Here is a 21455-nt window from a genome sequence, read left to right on the forward strand (position 1 = left end):
AAAGCCCGGCCCATATCCAGATCGTATCAAAATCATCAATTAGGGTTTTTATTTTTATTTTTTTTTTGTATTTTTCCGGTGTCTGGAACTCACTCAGTTTGATGAGAATCAGCGAAGATGGTGTTGTCGAACAAGAAGCTGAAGCAGAGGATTCGACAAGACTTGGTTCAATCACTATCTGCCTCCGTGGACGAGTCTCAGTCTCTGAAAGTGCTTCTTGATTCAGCTAGCCACAAACCCAGATTGTCAAAGAGAGAGAAACGAAGAAATAGCGAAACTTGCGGCGCTAGAGAAGACGACGGAGGAGTCAGAGAGAGTGACGTTGACAATGGTGGGTCAAGCGAGAAAACTGATACGAAGATTATTATAAAGAAGAGAAAGAGAGACGATACTGTGGAAGGCGAATTAGAAGGAGATGAAGGAACTAAGGAAGGGGATAACCCCCAGAAGCAGAAGCAGAAGCAGAAAAAGAAAAAGAAGAAGAAGAGAAAGGTAAACAAAGCACCAAAGAAGGCTGAGGAAGAAGACAAGGTTAAGGTAGAAGAGATTCAAGTTAATAATACTGACAAGTAAGTTTGTTCATTTGAGCTCTCTGTTGTTTGTAATTATGTTTTCAGTTTTTATGTATATTGACTTCTTTTTTTTTTTTTTTTTTCAGCAAAGAAGAAGAAGAAGATGGGGGTGTTGTTCCTAACAAGTTATATGTTGGGGGTATTCCTTATCAGAGTACTGAAGATGAGATTCGTAGCTACTTCAGAAGCTCTGGAGTCATCACTAAAGTTGACTGCAAGATGCGTCCTGAGGATGGTGCATTCAGTGGTATTGCCTTCATCACTTTTGAAGTAAGTTTTTTTTTCGATCTAACTTTGCTGCTTCATTTTTACTTGTGTTGGAACATTGCTTTTTGTTTTGGAGTTTTAGAGTTAGTTTCAGAGATATAATCAAGGCTTCTTTAGAAAGTGGACTGTGTCTTAGACTGTACTGACATCTTTATTTCGCTTCATTTTATACAGACTGAAGATGGCGCAAAACGTGCTTTGGCTTTTGATAGAGCTGCAATGTAAGTAATCTATATCTATAGCGCCTGGCTGAAAGCCATTCCTTGGTTCACAATTTGATATATATATGGTTGTGAAATCCTTCTTTACTTTACTTTTACTACCAGGGGTGATCGGTTTTTGACAATCCAGCAATACGTGAAAACAACCACCCCTTCCATTCCCAGAAGGAAAACATCGTCTGGCTTCGCTCCAGAAATGGTGGATGGCTATAACAGGGTTTACATTGGGAATTTATCCTGGGACACAACAGAGCGTGACATACGGAAACTCTTCTCTGACTGCGTAATAACCTCAGTGCGGCTGGGCAAAAACAAAGAGACTGGGGACTTTAAAGGGTACGCGCATGTGGATTTCAAGGATAGCGTGTCTGTGGCGGTTGCGCTAAAGCTTGATCAGCAGGTTATTTCCGGAAGACCTGTCAAGATATGCTGTGCCCTTAAAGAGAGACCAGCAGCAGTGGAAGAGACTTATGCTACTCCTGATGATGATCCAGTACCGGCTAACGAAGTTAATAACGGAAACTACTTTGCAACCACGGTTAGTAGCGGTAAAGTCAAAAGGAGGGTCTGTTATGAGTGTGGAGAAAAAGGTCATCTTTCTACAGCATGTCCCAAAAAGCTACAAAATGGTGATGATGATCAGGCAAACTCAAAGCTGGGTCGTGAGGAGACGACTGTCGATAGCTATGCTCTTCAAAAGAGTAGTGGTGATTCTTACTACTACATGAATGAGACTTATGCTGCTACGAATGAAGCTGATAACGGAAGCTTAGCAACCGCGGTTAGCGTTGTTGGTAAGGTGAAAAGAAGAAACTGTTACGAGTGTGGAGAAAAGGGTCATCTTTCTACTGCTTGTCCAAAGAAGCTTCAAAACACAAACTCAAAGCTTGATCACCAGGCAGGACCGATTCAGGTAACAAGCAATGGTGGTACTTTCATGGACGAGACATATGCTACAGATCCGATATCCGTTGCTGCTGCGACAAATGAAGCTGATGATGTAAACTTAACGTCCCCGGTTAGCACTGGTAAGAAGGTCAAAAGGAGAAACTGTTACGAGTGTGGAGAAAAAGGTCACCTGTCTTCTTCTTGTCCTAAGAAGCTGCAAAAACAAGTTTGATATGTTCCATCCCCCACCCACAAGCTCTCTCTCTCTCTCTCTCTACAAAAGACAGCTTTAAAAACATTGTAACAAAAATTTTGTTTTTGCATTTCATTTTTTTTTATGGGAAGAGTGGAGTTTTTCTCTGTCCTCGTAATGTTAGAGAAATCATAACTTGTTTCTGTATTGCTTTTAGTATGATCGATCTTATAGAATGCTCCAATGCTCTACACTATTAGTATTTGTTTTGGTTTATGGGATCTTCTTCTTCATTTAATTATATCACCTAATTATATAACCTAAGGTTGGTTCAAAAAGCTCTTTAATTTGTAAAAACTTCTTTTTTTTTTTGGTTGTTTTTGCAATTAATCAACAAAACAAGTGGCAACCTAAAAAATAAAAATAAAAAACCAATGGCCACGTTTCCTTTTTTATTTTATTTGAAACTCCAAATCCAAATCCATATCATCATCATCATCACCATCACCATCACATAACCCCAAATCTCTCGTCTTTAGTCTCTTTTTAGTGTTGGGGACTTATCTCTCTCTCTCTCTATAGAGTGCATGCTTTATTAAAGCTCGAAACCCAGAAGAAACACACAGTAAAAAGTACTACTTGATTCAAGAGAGTATTGGGTTTATACAAAGATGGGACCTATAAAAACGATAAAGAAGAAGAAGAGAGCGGAGAAGAAGGTTGATCGGAACGTTTTGCTAGCTGCTGCTGCTGCCGCCTCCGCATCTTCTGCTCTTAATAACGACGACGACTCACCATCTTCTCATTCCTCCTTGGATTGGTGGGATGGCTTCTCTCGCCGTCTTTCTGGTAAAATCTATTCTGTTTTAAGCAGCAATTTCACAATCTTGGAGAGATTGAGAATGAGCAATTTTGTTTCTTAGATTGAGATTAGTAATGTAGGGGGCAAAGAGTTGTTCTTTAATCAATCTTTACTTTGTTACATTCGAGTCTATTGTTTCGATCTTATATTGATTTTGTAGTTTCTGGGGTTTTGTGACTGCTTTTTTTTTTATTCGATTGTGGTATGCTTCCTTTAAGTGAGAGCTCTGAAGGGTTTTTTTATTAAGTTGAGATGAACTTGATTCTTTTAAAAATTATGCAACTTTTGAGCTAGTAGTGCCACTCTGCTTTAGTGTTTCTGTGATATGAATCTTTTTAAGACTTTGGGGGGAGGGTAGCAGACTCTTCTGACTAGACTGTGTTTCTGTTACCATCCTGGAGGATATTTTGTTTTCTGGTCATGACATTATTGAATCTTTGTGACAACCACTCAGCTAAGATGTTTTCGATACTGTGATTGAAAATTGTCCAACTACATTAGTTTGTTGCATTTATCTCCTTCCTTCTCCTCCTCATGTATAATCCTCTTTGTAGTAAGTAGGTCAATGCCTATTGATGATAACTGCAGATTAGCTCTTCTTCTTTTAGTTTTTACAACTGTTGAATTTAAGCTGGTTCAGTGTTTTATGAACTATATAGTGAGATTTGAACAGTTATGGATCTTTTACAGTGACAATATGTCTTTGTTTTAAAAGGGAAATAAGCTTGACTTTGTTGTTGATCAATTTCATGTTTTTTATTTATCTCCTTTGTTAGGTTCATCGGATCCAAAGACATTTGAGTCAGTTTTCAAGATATCAAAGAAGACATTTGACTACATTTGCTCTCTTGTCAAAGACGATTTCACAGCAAAGCCTGCAAATTTCAGTGACTCTAATGGCAAACCTTTATCTCTCAATGACCGCGTAGCTGTGGCGCTTAGGAGGCTTGGCTCTGGTGAATCTCTCTCAGTCATTGGGGAGACCTTTGGGATGAACCAGTCAACAGTCTCCCAAATCACTTGGCGCTTTGTAGAATCAATGGAAGAGAGAGCATTGCACCATCTCTCATGGCCCTCGAAACTCGATGATGTCAAATCAAAGTTTGAGAAAATCTCAGGTCTTCCTAATTGCTGTGGCGCTATCGACATTACACATATTGTCATGAACCTTCCTGCTGTGGAACCCTCAAACAAAGTTTGGCTGGACGGAGAAAAGAACTTCAGCATGATATTGCAGGCCGTAGTGGACCCGGACATGAGATTTCTCGATGTAATCGCTGGTTGGCCTGGAAGTTTAAGCGATGATGTTGTCCTCAAGAACTCGGGATTCTACAAACTAGTTGAGAAAGGGAAGAGACTGAACGGGGAAAAGTTTCTGCTCTCAGAAAGAGCCGAGCTGAGAGAATACATAGTAGGGGATTCTGGTTTTCCTCTTCTTCCATGGCTTCTCACTCCATACCAAGGCAAACCCTTGTCGCTTCCTCAAACCGAGTTCAACAAAAGACACTCGGAGACAAGAAAAGCCGCGGAGATGGCATTGTCGAAGCTTAAAGACAGGTGGAGGATAATACACGGGGTAATGTGGATGCCTGATAGAAACCGGTTACCACGGATAATCTTTGTCTGTTGCTTGCTGCACAACATTCTTATCGATATGGGTGACCAAACTTTGGATAATCAAACTTTATCTCACCAACATGACATACACTACAGGCAACGAAGCTGCAAGCTTGCGGATGAGGCTTCATCGGTCTTGAGAGATGAACTTTCTGATCAAATGTGGGGGAAAAATTCTTCAGTTTGATTACCTTCTTTCTCTCCCGGTTTGTCTGAGTCTTTCTGTAATTTGCTTCTGTTTCCTTCTGGTAATTTTATTTACCATTACATTTTTCGTTTGATCTACTGATTTATTCACCTATTCTTTCGAGACAACTAAAAATGTGTAACTTATAAAAATGTTATGTTGAACTTTTACAACTTCTATTTCGTTCAGACTAGTCAATTTTTTCATCGCCGTCTAAACTCATTGCAATTGTCACTGTTCTTACCAAAAAAAAAAAAAAAACTCATTGCAATTGTCACTGTAGAAGGCCGCATAAACTAACAATTATCTTCCCGACTATTATGTCATTTCTTCATAACATGCTTTGTGACTTGTTTTGTCTTCTATGATCAAAAATGACAATGTAGTACGTACATTGATTTTTGCTTTCAGTACATTTTGATTGAGAACATAAGCTATAGCAGACAGCCTCTTTTTTTTATGGATTAATGTTATTGTATTCAAACTTTCTTATTTGAGTATGCAATACATAGGAGGATTTGGTTTGCGTGAGAAACAACTAAAAGAAGTACATTCTAAAACTCTAACTTAAAAACACTTAGAAACAAAAGGAATTAAAAAGTTATAACCAAAATAGAAATTGACCCAAGAAAAAAATAACATTACAGAGAAAGCAAAGAAGATTATCTTTTTCAACTTTATTAAGATCTTCAACTGATTATAAAAGACAATGGCTTTCTAAAGGAATGGTGGAAGTATCACCCATCGTCTTGGATACTTTGGTTTTCCATCTTTTCCATCAAATATCTGCAATACCAAATATCAAAACCCCAACAATAAGAACAAGTCCAACAAAATAAAAAAAAGCCAAAGTTCTGAAATTTTTCAGTTGTAGCAAAATAGTAAAAGGAAAGCTTTGTTTACCTTTCTCAGACGGCTGTGCTTTCCAAGAGCCCAATTGGTCATGATGAGAGCAGCAACAGCGAGGAAAACGTATCCAGCAACAGTCTGTGTAGCGATGTTGAATCCTAGCCATTGGTAAATCTCGGTTGTGTAATTGGCACATGTGACAATGTTGAAGAGGAAACCGCGTGGAATCTGGTAGCCTCCAGACCCACTGGGGTCCCTAAGATTCTTCAGCAAAATGTGACAGTAGAAGTTTGCGACTTGGCAGACCAAACCAAAACCGAAACCAATCTTCATCTGAAGGTCACTGACCGGTGTGTACAAGGGATGGTTGACGTAATACGCAATGTAAGCACCAAAGCTCCAGTAATAAGCACAGTTCCTGAACACATTCGCGATTGGGGAGGTTGCATGGCTGAACCGATGAACGAAAAACGTTTCTAAGATCCGTTTGAAGTAGTGAAAGCACCAGTAGTACATAGCGTACGTCTGGACAGGATGGATCACACGGTCCTCTCCATATCCAAGGAACTTGTAAACAGGTAAGTAGTAAAAGACAGGGTAGATAAGGAGAGGGCCAAGATACTCGAAGAAGAAGAGCGTGCGGTAGGAAACTTGTGCCCCCAAGTCTTTGAAGACTACGGTTAAGGAGTTGTTGTTTCCATCACAGTACTCCTTGAGTGATTTCTTGCTATTGAGTACAACAGGTTTCTCCTTTGATCCAGGAGCTACAGGAAGAGTCAGTCTTTGCCTCGACGGGTAAAACTTCTTAGCTGATGAAACAATAAAACCCAAATCAAACCTTTTAACACCAAATGAAAAAATACCATAATACATTTAGTAAATCTATTCAAAGATGTGAAGAAGAAAAAACTTCAATACAGTTACTGACTTACTGTAGAGAAACCAGATTGAAGTGACACACTGATTATACATTGTAGTAAGAACTAAAAAGAATTCAGATATTGTCATTACAACCTATCGTCAGTAATAGACAAGCCTAAAATGAACAGTTTGTCTGGCTAAAAAAAGGGACTGATCCATTAATGACAAAAGGTTGTGATGAATGATGATTGATACAGAACCAATACTGTGTTTAGAAGCTTATAAGTGATCCTTCTCACCATTATATAGCATTATCAAATCTAGATACTCCTTTAAGCTTAGCTTCAACACAGAACTTGATTATATAAACCCATAAGCATCAAATTCTAAAAGGAGGAACTCAAAAACACATAAAAACTGCAATGTACATGAATGACATTTTAACACTAGCTTACACAGTCAAGACTAGATCTATCTTGAGCATTCGAGAAGTCAAATAAATCCCTAGTAAAAATGAAAACTTTACCTCTCTTATAAAACGCTTCTTGCAGATCAGCAACAGTGGCCTGCGTAGAACAGAACACACACACACACACAAAATTCGAATCAGCAACCCTCAAATCAATAAATAAAAAAAATAAAAAAGAATGAAACTTTCCCTACATATCTCCAGGGGGATATCGAGCAAGCAAACTTAAAGGAACAAAAAAAAAAAAAACCTCAAAATCACATTATAGAAACAGACCCATTAATCAGAACATGAAGCAGATCGGAGAAAGAGTATCAAAAGTACCGAATCGGGGAGGTCGAGGGGAGCCTTGAGAACTTCTCTGCCGCTGCGAGAGACAACGGTGACCTTCATGACGATTAAGCGGAGCAAACGAGGAAGACCCAGATGAGGAAATTGAGAGAAAGAGAAAGGAAACTAAATAGAGAGGAGGAGGAAGAAGAAGAAGAAGAAGACGAGATTGAGCATTGAAGAGGGATGTAGTTGGGAGTAGGAGAACTAACTATCTTCCCAACTTATACCATTGGGACCATTTATTTATTTTACTTCATTTGGTCCCCATCCTTTTTTTTGGGTCCAAATATAAACATTTGTTGGAAATAATGGCTTTTGTTTTAAGGATCCATTTATTAGTAAACCATTCAAATTTTGTTTTTGACTTTTTTTTTTTGGTTTATGTATCAATTTAGAATTAGACATTTAGAATTAGAAATTTAGAATTGTACACCTAATTAAGTGTTGTTTAAAACGGTATCAAAGCACGCAGTGAAAAAGAGTCTTATGTTTGCTTCCATTAACGAAAAATGAAACGGAGTAAAGAGAAAGAATCCTCGTTGTTGTCTTGTCGTTTAAAAGACGTAATTATATAATCAATGCTCCCTTCATTAACCCACATGCATCGGAAGTAGTAGTGTTGAGTTTGTTGGTCAACGAACTTTGCTTCGCCATTTATCAATAAAATGCCCACACTCAACAGATTGACCCAATTACAGCTAGTATTAGTATTATTTACAAAGTTTGTGTTGTGAATAGCAAAGCCATCGGCGGATCTGCCCATCGTAGACACGTCTCCTGGCTCCTAGATCTAGATGTAACGCTTTACCCCGGCTAATTAAGCAAATGCATAACGGTATTCCTTGAACGGTTTTTTTGGGATAAATTAATAATGAAGCCAGCGGAAACATGCAATCAAAAACACCATACTGTACAAACAAATATTCTAACCTAATAATATCTTCCTCTTTTTACAAATTACAAAGGCCTTGAATGGCAAGTAGATTCTACTATAGTTTTTGGATTTTGTTTTTCAAAAACCAATTTTTTCTCCATTCAAGATTTTACATTAAATAGATTTCCTAAAGGATAGGAAAACTAGTTTTTAGCTTTTCTTTATAAATATTAACAAAAACTAGAATCCACATAATTACAGATTTTAGGGAAAACTTACGATTCTTTTTATTTTTTTATGTTTCTTTATGTAATTATTTTAAAAATAACTTTCTTACAAAAAACTAAAATCTCAAAAATCAAAAACCAAAAACTAAAAACCAAAATCTATAATCTAAAAACCATTTAAAAACCATCTTCCATTCATGGCCAAAGCTAGATGATTTTTCTCAAGTGAGCAGTACAAGTATTACAATATTCTTCTCTAAAGAAACGTTTTTTTTTTTGGTTCTCAGTGTACAAATTATCCAATCTACCACAATTTGAGCATTCATTAGTCTATTTTACTCCTACAAGTATGACTTTATAAAATTAAGGTGTAAAAGTGGCAACACCAGATATAGCTAGCATGAAACACTTTTAAAGCAGTGATTAGAAAGCCGTATATAGATAGCTAAATAGATTATACTATATTATGGCTATATCTTTCAGAGCATTTCCCTTACTGATGAAATTATGCGCAGGTTCTTGCATTGGAATCTAGGAATCTTCTACTAAAGAATGACACGTGATAACGATTTCAATTTGATGCTAGCTATATCGATTTTTCTCACTTAAAAGTATATCTTGAAAGCTAATCAAGATCAAGCTATATGAGTAACTATTAATTGTATCATAGATGCATATAATATTAATATTGTGTGTAAATATGAAATATGGATGCAAGAAAAAGAAAAGAAAAAGCTGCAGAGAAGGTGTGTTGCTTTACAACCATGAATATGGGCTCATGAGATGTACACTACAGATAAGAGAAGATTCTTTTTTAGTTGCATGAAAATGTATTACTAATATATAAAAAAAAAACACTACATGCACATTTCTATAAAGACGAACTTCTTTTAAATAATAAATTTCTATTAAAAATAAAATAAAAAAAAAGATAAAGTGCTCCTTAAAAAGTAAACATACAAAAACTAATGGCTCCTACTGGTAACCATTAGAAAAACAAAAAAAAAAAGAACAATACATAATGGAATAAACAATTTTTGAGAAATAAAAAGAAAATCTGCAGAGAATGAACAAAATAATAAATGGTAACCATTACCATTTATTGCTAATTTTGTTTATTCTCTGCAGATTTTCCTTTCATTTTTCAAAAACTGTTTATGTCATTCTGCATTATTTTTTTTATTATTTTTCTTTTTGTTCTTCTAATGGTTATCAGTAGGAGCCGAAAATTCTTTTACTACAAAATTAAATATTATAAATAAACACATTTTTATTTATTTTAAAATAAAAAACGAATTTTTATATTTGTTTTTTTTTTGTTCCATTTGTTCCTCATCAATTTTGGAGAGGAACATTTTTGTACTATTGTTCATTATTTTTTAAAGAATGTAGAGGATGTAGAGAAAAGTATATTACTTTCAAATGGTAAAAAATTGTGGAATAAAAAGGAATATGACATTCCTCCTCATTCTTTTTTTAAATATTGGTCACCAATTGGAGCCAATATGTATAGATTTTCTATATCATAATTTCATACAATTTTTATTAAAATAACATAAAATCTGAAAGACTAATTTAACAAACTGTTTCAAGTCCTCATCTACTCACCCTAGCTAGAAGAAGTGTAAACCCAAGACTTTTTTTTCTGTTTTTGCATTATGGGGAGTAGCCGTTCTTCATCGATAAATTAGAGGTCTCTGATTCGAGCTAAGCTTCTTCCCTAGTCGTTCAATAGCTCACCAATAGATGAAGACACCGTATTATCCCTCTTGTTTCAGCTACTTCGAAGCTCAACATGTTACATTCCGACTAAAACACTCTCAGTTACTCAAACATATAACTTATTATCATAGATCGATATGTTACTAATTACTTACTTTCAAAATCAAGTTGTTCGCGTTGCTGATGCCAAATTTTTTTGTGAGATAAATTTAGTACACATAATTGAAAGAAAATTGGCTAGTTCATATTACTACTACAGAATTTCAAAATCATGTTCTTTCTGTGTTTCAACTTCATCCAAATTTCCAAGTAATTCAAATTTTTTGGAAGTTCTTCTTATCGTTTTGGCTCAGTTTGATCATTTTCTTAGTTGAAACGATTTTTTTATAATGAAGATAACGATTAGTGAGAGACAGAGAGAGATGTTTGTTGTATAGATAGTATCATTAGATAATTAATTTTAATAATATGTTTTTTAAAAAAAGGTTAATTAATTGTGAATTATGTAGTTAGCGATGTTTGCTGTTATGTGTCGACATAGTTTGGTCCATTAAAAAGAAGGTCTGATCAAATTTACATAATTTGGACCACAAATCTTTCTTTTAGAAATGGCGCGCGGAGCGGACTGGGACACCTTCCTAAAACATGTCCGTCTTTACTAAATCTTACGTACCACTCACATTTGTAAACATATTATAAAATATAAATCATAAAATACATATAGATTGGCCAGTGATCATACAGTAAAACCTCTATAAATTAATAAACATTATAAATTAATAAATTTTGTCAGTCCTAAGTCAAACCAGTATAAAAAATAACAAAATTCGATAAGATAATAAGATAATAATTTTTCTGAAATCCTCATGTAAAATATGGTTTCAATAATATTATAAATTAATAATCATGTAAATTTACATATATATATATATATAATGAATATAAAGAAAAAAAATATAATGTATGTTTCTCCTAAAACTCATATCTACAAAACAACTGTTATGTTGTATTTTCAAACTATAATAATATAAAATATTTTGTAACATGTCATAAATATAACTATATTTTTTTAAATTGTCAATTTTTAGATATCCATCATTTACATTTTGATAGTTTGATTGACTATTAAAATACAACAATCTATATTATTATTCATGAATTAATTTTATGTATGTCATGTGTATAAGTGAATTTGTCTATTGTATTTGTAATTTATTGTTAATAATGTTTTCTAAATATTACAAATTCAATTCCAATACCATAAAATTTTGAATATTCGAAATTATTGTTAAAATTGTCTCAATTCATAATTTTAAAAAGTTAAACTATTAAAAATATATCTATAAATTAATAATTATTAATTTACAAATTAATTTCACTATAAATCAATAAATGTATTGGTCCCAACATTATTAATTTATAGAGGTTTTATTGTAATTCGAAATATATTATTTTCAATCATTCAATGTTATCGTTAAGTAATCACGAGGTGGTGGGCTAGTGGTTTTAGTCTTGGTAGAAGAGTCGCCCTGTTGGTCTAGGTCAGAGATCGATTCTTTCCAAGCGCAGAATTGCTCAGCTTTATCCCTTTAACTACATGAATATAGATTCATTGCTTACAGTCCATTTGCATACCCGAAAAAACTCTATAGGATACCAGAATCAGGAAAAAAAAGAAAAGAAATAAACAACTGTGTAGAATCATCATGATTTGATTTATTGGCTTAATTATAAATTCTAGTTTTTATTTATCTTGTGTTGTAAATTATCCAAATCACTAAATCAGTACATTATAATTTCTTATTTGATATCGAAGTTCAGAAAAAAACTGAACGATTTATTAATTGGATCACAAAATCTAATAGTATTATCATTTATTTGAAGGAAACCATATACATATATAGAATCATAAGAGTTCTTGGATCATTCTTAAGACTGACCACTCGGAATCTATAAAATCTCGCCATGCAAAGGTAATCTATTTTTATAAGACGAAAAACACAATGACGAAAAATTATAAGAAAGATAACTAAAATAATACTATGAAAAACGAAACTTGGGTCACACCCGAGGAAAACAAAGGTACACTCGATTGTGACAACTCCACCAAAGACCACCCCACTACCAATTCACCTTTATTTGTTTCTTTATTAATTTCCAAATCTTTTTGTTTTTTTATATATTAATCTAGCTAATTATTCGCCTCTCTCGTTGTTTTTTGACCTTTTAATTAAAAAAATTGAAGGGAGGTGCCTAGGGTTTCTCTCTCTGCATGGCCAGTACTCTTGCGCTTCACATTTCTTTTTGGGCACCACTGTCTGTAAACGTATGCAAAGAAAGAAAAAAAAGCTTACATGCTAAGAAAACTATATTTCCTTGTCGTTTCTCTCATAAAAGAATTATATTGAAATTTATCGGTGCTAATGAAATACAATATATGTAGAAAGTGGAATCGGATCGGACAAGGGAGTGAATTATCTACCAACTTAGATTTCAATCGTCTTTTTCTCATTGATTGACAAGTAACATACACAATATACTAACACAGATATGATATCCTTATAAAAAATGTATATATAATTACTTAATCAAAAATACACACATATGATATCATAGTTTCATTCAACCAAATGTTGTAGTGAAATTGATCAATTTCATACGGAGCTATCAGCTATGTGCGAGATTAATATTAGTATAACATATATGAAACAAATTCATACTTGATATAAACAGTGATACAACCAAGACACACACAATGACGTCGTAGATGATTGACTTGCGAAAATAAGCAAAACAGAAAACTTCTTTAAATCGACACTTAATTCCAAAAAGGTTAACAATAAATAAGAAGGTTTTTTGATGAAAACAAAAAGAAATAAAAGAGACTAAGAGAATGATGAAAATTGAAAGAGAAAAGGAAAAATAAAATAAAAAAGAGTAAAGAGAATTAAGAAACACAATAAATTAAACAAGGAAACTTCATTTCATCTTCTTTTTATCTCATTCAGCTCCTCTCTTCTCTCTTCTCTCTCTAGATCAATTCTTTCTTATATGATGTGATTTTCCACCATATCTGCGACCTCTTACCTAAAAAAAAAAGAAACCATTTAAAGATGGTTTTCTCATCTCTTCCAGTGAATCAGTTTGATTCACATAACTGGCAGCAGGTAATATTCGTTTATGATGATATTAGATGTTCTTCATTCATTCATTTTTTCCTCTTATAAGTTCGATCAAGATATATGAAGATTGCAGTTTTTGTTCTACAAAATTGCTACTTAGTTTTTTTCTCTTGTTCATCTCTGCGGAAAAAAAAAGAAAAAATTCGCGTATATACTTATTCTTAAGCTGATAAAAACCTTTTTTCATGTCTTCTCTCGAATATACCAGTAATTTATATAAAGATGAGTTTAATTTTGATCTTTATTTTTCTATTTTAAGGACTTTGGTTTTATGAAGTTATGCATATTTTCCTTATAGAATGTATTTTTCTCTTTGTCTAGCTTTTTACACCGCCATCGAATTAAACAAAAAGTTACTATGACTTTAATCTGTGCGTTATTATTCATCCATTTTCTTTCTGCAGCTTTGTCAAAAAACAACTATAATAAATCTGCAATTCTTGTCAAAGTAGAACAATTATCTCTTTTCTTTTCTCACCGACCAATGTTTCCTACTCGAATCCTTTCTGCTTTATTGCAATCCTGAAAACTAATAAGTACTAATTAATTATGTGAATATGCAGCAAGGGAGCCAACAGCAGCTAGACTGTGTTACAACTGACCAGAACCCTAGTAGTTACTTACGGCAGCTCTCATCACCACCGGCTTCTCAGGCTGGCTCGAGCCAAACTAGAGTGAATTCGATGGTGGAACGTGCTCGGATCGCGAAAGTCCCATTGCCTGAAGCAGCTCTAAATTGCCCTAGATGTGACTCTACCAATACAAAGTTTTGTTACTTCAATAACTATAGCCTTACTCAGCCTCGCCATTTCTGCAAAACATGTCGCCGCTATTGGACACGTGGTGGTGCCCTGAGGAATGTTCCTGTTGGAGGAGGCTTTAGGAGGAACAAGAGAAGCAAATCCAACGGCGGGAGATCGAAATCTACTGTCTTGGTCTCGGCTGATAACAATACCACTACTTCATCACTTACTTCCCACCCAAGTTACTCAAACCCTAGCAAGTTTCTTAGCTACGGCCAAAGCCCGGGGTTTACTTCCAACTTACCCATCTTGCCTCCTCTCCAAAGCCTTGGATCAGACTACAATTCAAGCAACAATGGGTTAGATTTTGGCGGCATTCAAATAAGCAACGTGATAAGTGGGATGAGTTCTAGTGGTCGGATCTTGGACCCATGGAGGATACCTTCATCGCAACAAGCTCAACAGATCCCTTTCTTAATCAACACTAACGGGTTGATACAATCTTCAAATGCGTTATATCCAGTACTAGAAGGTAATGAAGGTGTTAATCAAGCCGATCCACAACAAAAGAGTAGTGACTATTCCAATCAGCTAATGTCTAAAACCTTGATGGATTTGGCTTCACGCGGAGATGAAGCCGAGCAAACGAGAAATGTGAAGGCCGAAGAGAATGATCAGGATCAGGGTAGTAGAGATGGGGATGGACTAAGTAACTTATCGAGAAACTTTTTGGGGAATATTAACATAAACTCATCCGGGAACAATGAATACACATCATGGGGCAGTAATAGTTCTTGGACCGGTTTCACCTCCAACAACTCGACAGGCCATCTCTCATTCTAAATACTCGGGCACTAGCTATTCTTGATGATTCTTTTGTTGGTTGGGTTATATATTGATCGCTTGCCATGCGTGTTATTAGTGAGGAGAGATCAAACCATGCATGCAGCTATATCCAAAGGCTAATTTTGGGGCTCCAGAGGAAAGGTATGGTTAATTATAATTGAAACTATCTTTTTCATATTTAAAAAAAAAATCAGAGTGTGAGTATGTTAATTGGTTCTGGTGATATATGTGTTTATTGGAATTTGGTGTTATTGGTTATATATAGTTAGAGGTGTGGGTGATGTATGAATTCAAGAGTTGATGATGGAAACCTTTTTTTGTGTGTTCATTGAATAATCAATCAAATTCTCAATTTCTTGGAGACCCATTATGAGACATCTATAGAGCATGTAATGTATATGTAAACGTAATTAAGTCGAATTTTAACTCTGACCAAAGCAATTGTTTTTTGTCGAATGTATATCCTAAGTTCAAACTATATTTCCAAAATAACATCCATTTTCAAATGAGGATATGATTCACTTCTTTGGTAAAACTAATTATATTCTTTTTTTTCTTCTTAAATATGAAATATAAACACAAATAAAAAACGCAAATGTTTTCGTTTGCATTTTTTCATTTTATTATCAAGAACAAAAAAAAAGACTAACTAGAGACTTTGCATTAAAAATATTTCTATTTTTCATTAATAATTAGAGATAAATACGTTTCAAATTTTAAATATAACGATGCATGTAAAAATGATATTTTTATATTATGCCCATTACTGTGAACCTTTTTCACAAATTCTACAAAATGGTAAAAGGATGTGGAACATAAAATTATAGAAACTAAATCAATTATAGATAGAAACTAAAGCTACCACTCGAGCTAAAGAACAATGGAAAAATCAGTTATAAGGAATTCAGGGATTTTTTGTCGTAAGTGACAAAACAAACGTAAGACCAGATGGAATAAAAAAGTACGGACATATGTATGTGTACATACATCCATTTATACACTCATACACAAAGAGATAGAGAGAGATGCAGGAATCATATTTTTCAATTTAACCTATTTTTATAAATATTAAATTCATTATTGATATAAAACGTTATTTATAAAAATACAAACGTTTTCGACCATCGTCTCCCTCTCCCGCGACATTACTGAGGGTACGAGATCAATACATGTGTTTATGAAAATTGAGAAATAAGTCTTTTGATGAGTGCCAATCTCCAAGGGGTTGTGGAATCTTGGCTTTTTGGATATACTTTTGCAAAAACCAATGCCCTCGAATAAAGTGTATATTTCCCAAAATCATATCGCTCTCTTTCCCATTTAGCATTAGAGACTTAGAGTTAAAGTAAATTCATAAGGCACACACCCAATCCAATTTTAGAAATATACCTGATAATTAAAGTGCAAGAATAGCAAAATGCGTCAAAAGAAAAGAAAAGATAACAAAAAACACAAAAGGAAAAGAGAAAGCATATGTTCATGTCTCGTCTTTTGTCCGAAAAAACAAAATGTTCATGTCTCGTCCTCCATAGTCCACAACATATCAAATGCAACCAAAGTACATCATTTTAGTTTAACTTTTATTTTATTTTATTTTTAATTGTAAGTTTTCATATTACGGTCTAACCGAGAATAGTAGCTCACGTTCTTCCACATGCCCTCAAATCATAACCTCACTTATCTTCTTCTTCACATAATGTTCACAGATAGCAGTTACCAATTTATGAATCAACTCTACTCTGATTCACTTTTGATTTCTTTCTTTTTTTTTGTTTCCTGAATTCGCATGCGATCGGTTTTAGAGCAATGTTAAATTACGGATGAAATGAAGCTAGAGAGGAAAGTGTTAAATTAAACTAACGTGGAGGACTGATCGGGGTGCAGAAAGATCAGGTGTGTGGTAATGTGTTAATTAGGAGTATTATAATGAGAGGTTAGATGTTAAGTTTAGTTAGTAATAAATTAGAAAGAAAAGATGTTAGTCTTTCATATCGGTGTAAGTTTGAGGCTGATAGCATAATACATTCGATGAATTAGCTTAGATTCAGAGGTAACGGAATATAAGAGGCGAATCGAGTCCATATGTATCTTTTGGTGAAGGTCTTTGAAGTAAAATCATATTAAAAAAAAATGAATGGACTTGATTTTGGGCTTGTTTCTATATGATCTTCCGTGGTCTTGGCTTCTTGGACTCCTTTCCAAGATTTGGCAGTTGTGGTTGGGATCTCTTCTAGATCATTATTTAATCACAATCACAATGCATGTCTAAATTACTAAACCGGAATTGATATTTTGTTGGTGTTAATTATGTGGTTCGGGACTCTATTTTTTTAATGCTAGTCTTGGTGGTGTCATCATTATTGGCTCCTCTAAATGGCCGAGCCTCTTTACGTCCTTGACTTGCTCTCTCGATCTCCGTCTTGATCTTTTTACTCGAGGCATTCGGCTTTTCGAACCGCTTGGTTTCTTTTATTTTATCTAAAGGTAAAAAGTATTTGACCAAAAACCGAAAATCAAATTGGAGATTTTCCTCTTTTTAAAAAAATTCCATTGTTAAGATTTTACCATTTTTTTTTTATGAATAAATAACAAAAATAAAAATATAAAAGGTACACACCGCCCCTTTTTATTTTTATTTTTAAATAAAAAAAAACAACCCTAAAACTAAAAAGTACTAGTAAATACTGAGACGGTTTGATTGCTCTAAAGTCTAAACCATCACATCTTTTTCTCTCTCGTCGCGTCTACAAAATCCATCCTTTGGGCTAAACCTCATCTTCCCCCACGAATCTAGTAGTTCCTTCTCTCTCTCTCTCTCTCTCTCTTTCGTCCGGTGGCTTGTTAACGATGGCAAACAATCAAGCAAGCCTTCTTCTTCAGAAACAACTTAAAGGTTTCTCTTTTTTTTTTTTTTTTTTTTTTCTTGTTCGATCCGTCTAGGGTTTTTGATTTATGTTTTTTTTTTTTTTTTGCTCTGGATTGGGTTTGATTTCGAGTATCGTGGTCTGGGTTTTTGGCTAATTTTGTTGGGTTCTTTTCAGATCTGTGCAAGAAGCCTGTTGATGGTTTCTCAGCTGGCCTCGTTGATGAGACTAACGTTTTCCAATGGAGCGTCTCAATTATGGGTCCTCCTGATACTTTGTAGTAAGTTTCTTTCTTCTTCTTTCTTTCTTTTCTAATTTGTCTTGCTTGTTGAAATCAGCCCTATTCCTCTGTTTAGTATCTCAATGTAAGTTCGTGGATTCGTTTTCGATCAACTTGTAGTTTGTTTTGCATTGCCTTAAGATGATTCCATTTGATTGGTTCTGTTGTGCTCCCACTTGTGTTATTGTTTGATTGAGGATAACATGAGTGACTTGTTTTTTTTTTTACCTGGTCTGCTCTTATAGGTTTGAGTTTATTAGATGAATTGTTGTGGTACCAAATTACTACATGGTATTGAAACTTTATGTCTTTTGATTTTGCAGTGAAGGTGGTTTTTTTAATGCAATTATGACGTTTCCAGAGAATTATCCAGTTAGTCCACCAACAGTGACGTTCACCTCAGAGATGTGGCATCCTAATGGTGTGTGGATTTTATTAATTCTTCTGGAGATAACTAATCTTGGTTTACCTCGAACTTTTAGATTCAGTCTTCTGATGATGTTTTTGTACTCTTTTTGACTCTAGTTTATGCTGATGGAAAAGTTTGCATTTCTATTCTTCATCCTCCTGGTGATGATCCTAATGGATACGAGCTTGCCTCAGAACGTTGGACCCCTGTTCATACGGTATGTGTTTTATTTTCATCTTTTTCTTTCACTGTTTAGCTTCAGTGCCCTCGTAGTTTGTATGTAGGGCTGAGTTATCTATGGGTTTGGATTTCTTGGGGTCTGCTTTATAGCCCAACATTCTTGGAATACAGCTAGCTTTCTCTTGTGTAGAAAGGTTTTAGAAAGAGACTGGTTTTGTTTGATATTGAGCTTATTCACTCCGCACTTGTGTCACTTGCTTTTAAAATGTTCTTGGAATTTATAAGTCCTTAGGAGTACTCTGGAGAATAGTGCAACTTAGATTAAACCTCTTTCAAGTAAGGGTACTTGAGTGGAATATGGACTACATACTGTTTTATCTGTTCTGTACCTCTTTAATCGATAGTGTTTGAGTGTTCTCTTATTAGATCATATGAGAAAAGAAGACTGTACTATATTGAAGCTAATGTTGGGTCTGTATGATGCAGGTAGAAAGCATTGTGTTGAGTATCATATCGATGCTCTCGGGTCCCAACGACGAGTCACCCGCGAATGTGGAAGCAGCAAAGGAATGGAGAGACAACAGAGCAGAGTTTAGGAAGAAAGTGAGTCGCTGTGTCAGAAGATCGCAAGAGATGCTGTGAACATCTCTCTCTTGCGTTTTTTTCGTGTTGTAGAAAATTTCTATTCTAATCTTATGAGAGAGCGTAAGCAGATCCATCTTCAAGCAAGCAGCAAATGAATCTGACTGTCAAAAAGCAGCTCTTCTTTTCTTCTTTATTTTTTTTCTTCTTTTCTTTTGGTTTTGGGTTTGGCTTTTAAGGTTTGGAATATTGTAGTGGAATCAAATCCACTCCATATATTAGGATTATCGTTAATGGATTCGTTTTCACATTCTCTTTTGATATTCATTTGATATGGCTTTTCTTTTTTAACTTAATTCTGGTTTTGGGGTAATTCTGAATTTTATAACTTGTGGTAGTTTTGTTTAATTGCAAAAGGTCAGAAGTTAGAATTCGAAAAGAATATTTCAATGTTGTCTTTCGGTTGATATACTCATATACTTCTGTTCTCTAGACGAGTCTTTAAAAAGTTGCTGTTAACAACACTCTGATTGTTTTGATTTAAAATCTGGTGGTTCAACCAAATTTGGAGATAATGATTTCCAATGATGTAGCCACGGTCACAGGAAACAAAACCCTTACTCGAACCACTTGATGTCTATGAAGAGTGCGGTCTAGCTCACGAGCTCATACATAAGATACGAGCATCCAAATTATTATCTCAGTTAACTTATCCATATTTCGGTTACATGACGGATCACGAATGTGTCAGCTCAAACTTTTTGCAAGTAGCTATCATATATGCTAGGTTTCTTTCTTACTCCTATAATTCGTCCCCTCCTGCGGATTAGTCGACACTTCACAAATTTTACGATAATTCTTCAATTAAGAAAAGAGCATAGAATAATAAAATAAAAAAGAAAGAGGGGTATTTTTCTTATCCCATTCGGATGGATTATATTCTTTCGGAAGGGGATACATTAGTTACATTTATATATGAAAAATCGAGATCCCGTGATATAACACAAGGTCTTCCAAAAGTAGAACAAGTGTTAGAAGTCCGCTCGATTGATTCAATATCGCTGAACTTAGAAAAGCGGATTAAGGGTTGGAACAAGTGTATAACAAGAATTCTTGGAATTCCGAAACAACCACAATATGCACCACTTCCAATTGAAAAACAAATACTAGTCATTTATGCAGCTGTCAATGGATTCTGTGATCACCTTGATACTCAGTTCCAGTGATCCTAAATCTTCTCCAGATTATGTTCCCGATCCTGTTTCAGATTCTCTTTCAGTTGTGGAAAGAAGCCGACGGGGCCAGAAGCTTCTCAAGCTCAAGCATTTACTTTTCAATCATATTATTATTACTCTACTCCATCTTCCCAGTTAAATATCCATAGACAGATGATACAAAGGCCAATTATATTATCTTGAGTTTGATACGGTAAATCGTTAAGTAAACAAAGACAATAAGGAGATCCAAAATATGTGAACAGAACAGTTTGGTGTTTAACTTAGTTTTGGTTTTGTTTTTCGTTGTTCTCGTGAAAAGGAGCGTAGTAGTACTAGTAGGAGGGAATGGCTCGAACGTCATTTTCACACTTTCTTTTAACAACAACTCCAGCATTAATTACCCAAACAGTTTTGTTACAAAACATTTAAAAGACAGACAGCAGCAAATAGCAACAAATGTTTGGTTTTTATTGCCTTTTTGTGTACCTAATCCATTTTTTTAAGTCAGAAATGTGCAGTGTAAAAATATATGGAAAACCGGGTTTCAAAATATTTCGTTTCAAAGTGCACTTTCTCTAGCTCTCACCTGTTTGGTCGAATCTCTCTGACCACTTACGTAAAAAAGCTCATTTGCATTTAATGTTTCGACCGTTTCACGTATATAAAATTGAGGGATTTTGTCATTTTGAATATATATATATATATATATATATGAATAGTAATTGTTAGAATCAACCCGGTTCGGTTAAGGTTAATAAACCTAGACTATGATTATTGGTAAGCCTCAAAAACTTACAATATAATGGTGAGATTTATGCAAAAGATGAGAAGAAAATATCAACCAAAAGATCTATGATTAGGCTTGTTAGATTTCTTAGCATAAGTTTTTTTATCCATGATAAGTCGCATAATCTACTTTATATTAAAAATGTGGTTTTTTTAAAAAATAGAAAAAATGTTATTTGCCTAAATTATTTAAGAGATGAATAGAAAAATCTAAGACATATTTT

General features: G+C 34.5%; 4 protein-coding genes across 4 annotated transcripts; 3 read left to right on the forward strand and 1 right to left on the reverse strand.

Annotated features, from left to right (window-relative positions):
• The first annotated feature begins 20 nt into the window (after positions 1-20).
• LOC104791822 (phragmoplastin interacting protein 1) lies at positions 21-2397 on the forward strand. Its single transcript, XM_010517800.3, has 4 exons — positions 21-569; positions 659-842; positions 1014-1060; positions 1166-2397. The coding sequence occupies exons 1-4, from the start codon at positions 118-120 to the stop codon at positions 2178-2180; spliced, it is 1698 nt and encodes a 565-aa protein (XP_010516102.1). The 5' UTR covers positions 21-117; the 3' UTR covers positions 2181-2397.
• Positions 2398-5182: 2785 nt separating this feature from the next.
• LOC104791824 (very-long-chain enoyl-CoA reductase) lies at positions 5183-7609 on the reverse strand. The gene is made up of 4 exons (XM_010517802.3): positions 7311-7609; positions 7044-7083; positions 5711-6465; positions 5183-5593 (listed from the first exon to the last, which is right to left on the reverse strand). Exons 1-4 carry the CDS (start codon positions 7377-7379, stop codon positions 5525-5527), a joined length of 933 nt encoding a protein of 310 aa, XP_010516104.1. The 5' UTR covers positions 7380-7609; the 3' UTR covers positions 5183-5524.
• Positions 7610-13072: 5463 nt separating this feature from the next.
• LOC104791825 (dof zinc finger protein DOF3.6-like) lies at positions 13073-15265 on the forward strand. Its single transcript, XM_010517803.2, has 2 exons — positions 13073-13309; positions 13888-15265. Exons 1-2 carry the CDS (start codon positions 13256-13258, stop codon positions 14908-14910), a joined length of 1077 nt encoding a protein of 358 aa, XP_010516105.2. The 5' UTR covers positions 13073-13255; the 3' UTR covers positions 14911-15265.
• Positions 15266-17248: 1983 nt separating this feature from the next.
• Positions 17249-19667, forward strand: LOC104791826 (ubiquitin-conjugating enzyme E2 14). The gene is made up of 5 exons (XM_010517804.3): positions 17249-17806; positions 17955-18057; positions 18381-18478; positions 18583-18683; positions 19133-19667. Exons 1-5 carry the CDS (start codon positions 17761-17763, stop codon positions 19286-19288), a joined length of 504 nt encoding a protein of 167 aa, XP_010516106.1. The 5' UTR covers positions 17249-17760; the 3' UTR covers positions 19289-19667.
• Positions 19668-21455: the final 1788 nt, after the last annotated feature.

This window comes from Camelina sativa, chromosome 6, assembly GCF_030686135.1.
Source record: "Camelina sativa cultivar CO46 ecotype springtype chromosome 6, ASM3068613v1".
Classification (NCBI taxonomy): Eukaryota; Viridiplantae; Streptophyta; class Magnoliopsida; order Brassicales; family Brassicaceae; genus Camelina; species Camelina sativa.